At 55.3% G+C, this 6,273-nt stretch overlaps 1 protein-coding gene across 1 annotated transcript; it reads right to left on the bottom strand.

The window, feature by feature from the left end:
- Positions 1-2,693: 2,693 nt before the first annotated feature.
- Positions 2,694-6,131, bottom strand: BBK36DRAFT_1163762 (hypothetical protein; the record flags this gene model as incomplete). Its single annotated transcript, XM_024894570.1, has 4 exons — positions 2,694-3,080; positions 3,148-4,654; positions 5,365-6,007; positions 6,065-6,131. 4 exons carry the CDS (start codon positions 6,129-6,131, stop codon positions 2,694-2,696), a joined length of 2,604 nt encoding a protein of 867 aa, XP_024744967.1.
- Positions 6,132-6,273: the final 142 nt, after the last annotated feature.

Here is a 6,273-nt window from a genome sequence, read left to right as displayed (position 1 = left end):
GGGCAAGTCGGAGGGTAAAGAGACAGAATAAGAGAGGAAGAGAGATGGGAGGAATGAGCGTGTCCATGGGAAATAGACCAACTTACAATAAATTGAGATGAGGAAAAGAAACACGGACGCCGGAGGCCGATTATATATCATCCCGACTTCATGAAAAGTAGAGATAACGAAGAATAACATGAATGAGATACAGAGGAACAATACGATTGGGGTACTTCATACACCAAAGCAGCAACTGAAACAGTTCCATGGAAGAAAAGCCGACGGGAATCTTCACTGAAAGGAAAGAAGCCCCCCATTGTTCCGTCCCCTTCTCTCTGTGTGTTGCGTTCCCCTTTTGCATCTCGCAGTCAAAGAGCTGGAGAAGTAATAAAGAGGTGTTGTAAAATCTGTGTGTGCCGGACGCAAAGGGCGAGAATGGGGACGGGCCGCTGGGAGTTTTTGCGACGAGACAGGTTTTTTCTTTGCGACTTTCTAATTACCTTTCTTTACGTATTCCGTCAAAACGTCAGCTTTGTTTAATTCACTTCTCTTTTCTTTTCCTTATTCCCTCACAAGTATAATTTTGCATTTTCATGTGAGTCTTTGAGTGTATTAAATGCCGTGCGACTCGACTCGTGGTGTGTCTTCCTGTGTAGTGCAAGTTGTGGTGTTATTCCGTGTCTCCCTGCTTCGTACTCGTACGAGTGTTACAGTCAGGTAAAGTAGCCTCATATACAGCATGCACAACGGAACACACACTTTCCAGATTCCAATACTGGTGATCAAAAAGATCGCTTCGTATCTCACGGTCTGCAAAAAAGATGAAGGAAAAGTTGCAAAAGAAAACTGCCTCACCCGTCTCGTCCGCTCCAAATCGAACGCCTTACCCTATACGTCCGTCCCTAGACATCGATCTAACACCATCATCAGCGTCGTCTCCCCTTTTTGTCCCAATCCAAGTATCTTCGTCACTGCATTTCCATTTTCCACACGCTCCAGCATACTATATACAGAGGCCTACTATAGAGTAGAGGGCGTACAAAGGAGTCACACGTACATCGTACCCCTCAGGCCAAATCTGAACGCCAGCGATGCACGAACAAATACAGCACAGCCCACCGAGATCCCCAACCCATTCCCCCTCCTACGGGTCTTACCTTCAACTGCCTATTCTCCCATGAAACGCCTCCTCAGGTCAAGTACCTACTCTGTATAAAGGAAAGGCCAGTGAATACCAGGTAGTAGTGCCTGATGCCACCAAGTTCAAGGTCAGGTTAGGTATCTCCTTGCCCCCCCGTTACGAACTTTGCAGTGTCACCAATCCCCCAAATCCCAGACGCCTACGCCCAAAACCCAAACCTTTGGGGCGACACCACATCGCGACATTTTGTATCAGCCCCCCCCAGCCAGCCGAGACCAAGGGGGTGCCCAAGCCGGGGGTGAGAGGCAAATACTATCTGAAAGTCTCTTCATGTGCTGTGACTGGGCATGTGAATATGGCGTTTTACTACCCCAAGGTACTGTTCTCGACAAACGGCGTACGTGCTGACTTGTGTTATGTATGTCGTAGTGCGTGAAAGAGAGAAGGCCCAGGGATGGAAGGGAGAACGATACTGCAAGCCCCATGGGGGGGTCTCGTCTTGTCTCCCCCCACGGGGACGACGACAAATGCGCTCCTGCTTGAAGCTTGAAGTTTGAAGCTTGATGCTGGTAAAAGCAAGCACTCGGGGACATGGGACTCACAAGCATGTCCATGTACTTGTACAAAGGATGAACGATGTACGAAGCTACTGTTCAGCTCCCAGCTCTATGACTCCTTGACTCCCGTCTCGCTGGGATAGCCGAGAAGTAAATGACCCATGGCCTGGCCCCCATGCTGGCTGGGCACAAAAAAAAAAAGAAAAAAAAAGGAAAAAAAGGCAAAGCCACATTATAGGCGAGGGAGGGGCGTGGGCATGAATAAAGGATCGCGGCAAGGGAACATGGAAAAGAAAAACGTACAATATAGAGGCTTTATTCTTAAACCACAAACAAGCAGGCCCCCCTTCTCCCCCCAAATGCAAAAGTTACCAGGTGCGGCATTGTCTGAGATAGACGATACGCGTGGATGGCATGGGGGGCGCAGAGTGGATGGCTGGCTGGCCGGCTGGATATTGTGCAACGAAGCGTCACGGGGTAACATAACAAGGAGAAGATGATGATGATGCTATGTGAGAGAAGATCAAACCGAGCTTTTATTCCCTTGGAGCCCTAAGTGAACATCAAATCCAAACACACAGATATAAAGAGAACCGAGAAGCGACGAAGCGGATACACGCAGAAGAAAAAGAAGCCAAAAGCATCTTGCTCGCCGTCGTTCATTCATTGACACATAAACCCCCCTCTACTCACCACACCAGTGTAGGTTTGTCATACATTTTGCTTCGTCGACGGATGAAACGTGAGAGGAAATTGAGAAGAAAGAAAAGCCCATACAAAACACCAGGTGTAGCTTTAAACGTATAGAAGAGAAAGAGGAAAGAGGTATTCAAAAGTAAAAGAAAAAAAGGGACATAGCCAAGAAATAACAGAAAAAAATCGATCAACTCCTCAAACAACACATCAACTCGCGCAGAGCATGCAATCAAGACGCGCACGCTTGATAACCTTGCATAAATGGACGGCAAAATGCCGCGGCACCATCTCACCATGCTCTTGTTCGTGAATCATGTCTAAATCTCTCGGTGGGATCGATGGTGATGATGATGGTGGTCCACCTCCCTGGACCTGGACTCGTAATCATCATCGTCGTCGCGCCTGTGCCGGCGTCGCCTCTCTCGATCGCGGTCGCGGTCACGGTCACGGTCTTGGTCACGGGGGTCGACCAGGTCCGCATCGTCTCGATGACGGCGGTGGCGATGACTTGCTCGCCGGTCCCGGTCGTCATCGTACTCCCGGTCGTAGTCACGATCATATTCGCGGTCATATTCGCGGCCGTAGTCCCCATCGTAGGATCGGTCATCGTAGTCGCGATCGTAGTCTCGAGCGTGGCCGTCTCGGTCTCGCTCCCGGTCTCGATCGCTGTCGTGCTCGACGCCAGCCTCCTTGTTGCGTCGCCTCTCTATTCCATATGTTAGTCATACGAATCGGCAGGCAGAACGGTTTCTCATGTGAGTCGCCTAAGACCTGCGTGGCAGCAGCATAGGCCTGAATCTCTTCCTTGCTCAAGACTCGAAGCACAATGACAAAGTCATCACGGAGCTCATATCTCTCCTTGCCAATCTCCAGCGCCTCCGGGTTGACAATCTTGCGGTTGATCTTGGTCCACCGAGCGCCTGGAGGGACTTCCTTCAACTTCTTATCCTCCTTGTGCGGCGCGACGCCCTCACGGATGGGATTGAGCTCCTCGGGGAACTTGGCGCTTGGTTGTTTGAGGATGCCCTTGAGAGGCTTCTCCTCCTTCTTTTCGCGCGGCGGCGACACAACACGGACTTGTTTTTCTTCTGGGTTCCGGAGAACCAAGTCCCGCCCGCGGTCGTCCTCCCCAGAGGGCGATTCAGACCGGCGCTCCTCCTTGTCCTTGGGCGGCGGCGACGCCTTGTCCTTGCCATTGGTCTCAGGCTTCTCGCTGTCAGATGACTTTGCAAGCTGCTCTCGAATCTGCTTGAGATCTCCAGTGTCGTTGGGGTCAAAGCTGGTGGAGGGACGGTGCCTGCGCTCTGCCTTCTTCTTTCCCTCATCAGAATCCGAGGACACAACCGCCGATTCGCCATTCAGCTTGGCCTCGGCTTCCCGTCTGTTCCGCTCTCGCTCCCTGGCCTCTGCCGCCTCCGCCTTTGCGGCCTGACGGTCTCGATCGTCATCTCGGTCACTGGCCTCATCAGAAGCCCGGCGCCTCCGTGGCTCGCTTGACTCTGGCTTCGCGTCCTTCTTGCTGTTCGGTGAGAGACCACCAGCCGCAGCAGCAGCAGCAGAGGCCGTGGCAGTAGCAGCAGCAGCAACCTTTTCTCGGACTCGGGGTCGGTCGCCGTCCTCTTGGTCTGATTCCCTCCTGCCGTCTAGTCTGTCACGGAGGTTGTCTTTGTAGCTTCGGTACCAATCCTCCCTGTCGCGGTCTGACCTTTCGCGATCCCTGTCACGGTCCCTTTCGCGGTCTCTCTCGCGGTCTCTCTCACGGTCAGATCCCCGTTCTTCCTCGTCGTGAGGCCTCTGCCCTTCCTTTACCGGGGCTTCGATCCTCTTCCTGGAGTGATCTCTCCTGGGTGGCTCGTCCCTTACAAGGTCGTCCTTTGACTCCCAATAGCGGCCTCGGCGGTCCTCGACATCATCAGGTTGGCCTGTTCGCAGACCGAAGCCTCGAGAGGTGACACTATCGTCATAGTAGCGACGGGGCTCATAGCCATCATCATCGTAGCCCCTGTAATAGTCGTCGGGATAGGCGCGACCCGGCTCCTGTGTCAGTGAGAGAGGCCTGGGACGCCTGATGGTACGCTGTTCCACGGGCCTCTCGACGACCTCCAGCTGTCCGGGGTTGGGGGGAGCGGGTGCCGCAGGGGGAACGTCGCGAGCGCTTTCGTATGCTCGTCCGATCTTGTCAAAGCCACGGGTCGAAGGCGGAGGGCCGCCGCCTCGACTGTCGTAGATCCGACTGGCGCGGGCGGGGTCAAGCGTCGTGTTGACTGACACGATGTCACTACAACCACCGAGAGCGATCGCCATCGGAGACTTGGAATACCCGCCAGCTGGGGACCGGTCGAGGTAGGTAGACTAGGTCGCCTCGAGTTGCGGTAGGTTGACGTGGAGTGGAGTGGAGATTCGGTCAGTAGTTTAAGGTAGTACCGGTATTCCATTGTTGGTGTCTGGCCAAACGGATGTGAAATTGGCAGTTCACAGGGGAGAGAGGGAACGCAGCCCGCTTAGTAAGTTTAAAAGAAGACCTGGGACGCGACGTGCCCGAGCCAACCCCGGAGACTTAGAAAAGGCAGAAGAAGGAAGAAGCAGAGGGGTCGAGAGTTGAACAATGGCTCGCGGGAGTTGAGTTGGATGAGAGACTGTCCGTAGCCTGTCCCTTAGCCTGTCCGTGGTCTGTCCGTAGTCTCCTGGGGGGACCGGGACCATCTCGGCTCGGTTTCACGTGACGATTTCGACTAACCCTTTGGGGCGCTAGTAGGTAGGTAGGTAGGTCCGGTAAAAAAAAGAAGGGAAGGGTGGCGTCGAATAATAGAGTGCTGCCAGCTGCCGCTGGGGAGTAGATGGAACAAGTAAGGACGTAGACGGGCCAACAAACGACACTGCACACGGAAACGGAGAACGCGACACGGCTGGACTGCTGCCAGAGACAGCGACAGCGACAGAGACGACGCACAGGAAGAAGAAAAAAGAGATAATGACATGAAGACAGACATAGCAAAACGCAGTGAGTATGGCTGGCCCAGCTGGGAGCAAGCGTAGAGAGCGACGACGGCGGAAGGCAGAGCAGGCGGGAAGACGAGCCTGAGCAGGTCCTGGTCGCGGTACCGACTAGCGATAGCTCCGATAGGACGCCGACCGGCTAGGCGGTGCAAGTTGTTGGGCCGCGCGTAGAGCGACGGACGGCCGCAGCCGCCTATGCCTCGGGACATACGGTTGCTGGGCCTGATGCAGCGGAGCGGGTGCTCTATGAGCCGACGGTGGGGGTCTCCGATGTGTCGTTGACGCCGCGGGCGTCGGCAACGACACGGCGGCTCTAGGATGAGCTGGCAGTTGGGTCTCGGAGCGCGAGGATCCGGATCGGGAGCGCTCGGGTCGGCGTGGGCGGCGAGGTGAGAGCTACGGAGACGGGCCGGCGGGTAGCAGCAGTGCAGGTACGTCCTGGTGGCGGGCGTATGGAGCTGCGGCGAGTGACGGCTCCAGGACCGAGTGCCTCCTTCGGGCCAGGCTCTAAGCATGGCCCGGTCGCTCCCCTCCGAGATGAGGGTCGGCCGCAGGAGGTAGTCCAGGTCTTCGTGGCGAGCAGGTATGGTGTGGAGGAGCCGTTCGCTGCTGAAACCGGCGAGAGCCCTCGTCCCTCTCTAGCACGACCGGTCAGCGCTGCGGCTACGGATGGCGTCGAGAGCCGGGGTACAGCAGATGGGCTCGTTGAGCTCTGTGTCGTTGCGGCGATAGCTGATGCCGCTACTGCCTATAGTCATGTGGTTGCGGCCGCTCGACCAGGCGATACTGGATCTGGTGCCCCGACGGGGGCGGGGGCGAGCAAGAGCGGCCGTGCTGTCGAAACTGTCCTGGATGAGCGCAGGGTTGTAGTTGATGTTACGCCTGGTCGCTTCGAAGTTG

The sequence above is a fragment of the Trichoderma citrinoviride genome (assembly GCF_003025115.1).
Source record: "Trichoderma citrinoviride strain TUCIM 6016 unplaced genomic scaffold BBK36scaffold_46, whole genome shotgun sequence".
NCBI classification, from domain to species: domain Eukaryota; kingdom Fungi; phylum Ascomycota; class Sordariomycetes; order Hypocreales; family Hypocreaceae; genus Trichoderma; species Trichoderma citrinoviride.
This window is presented reverse-complemented; position numbering and strand designations above follow the sequence as displayed.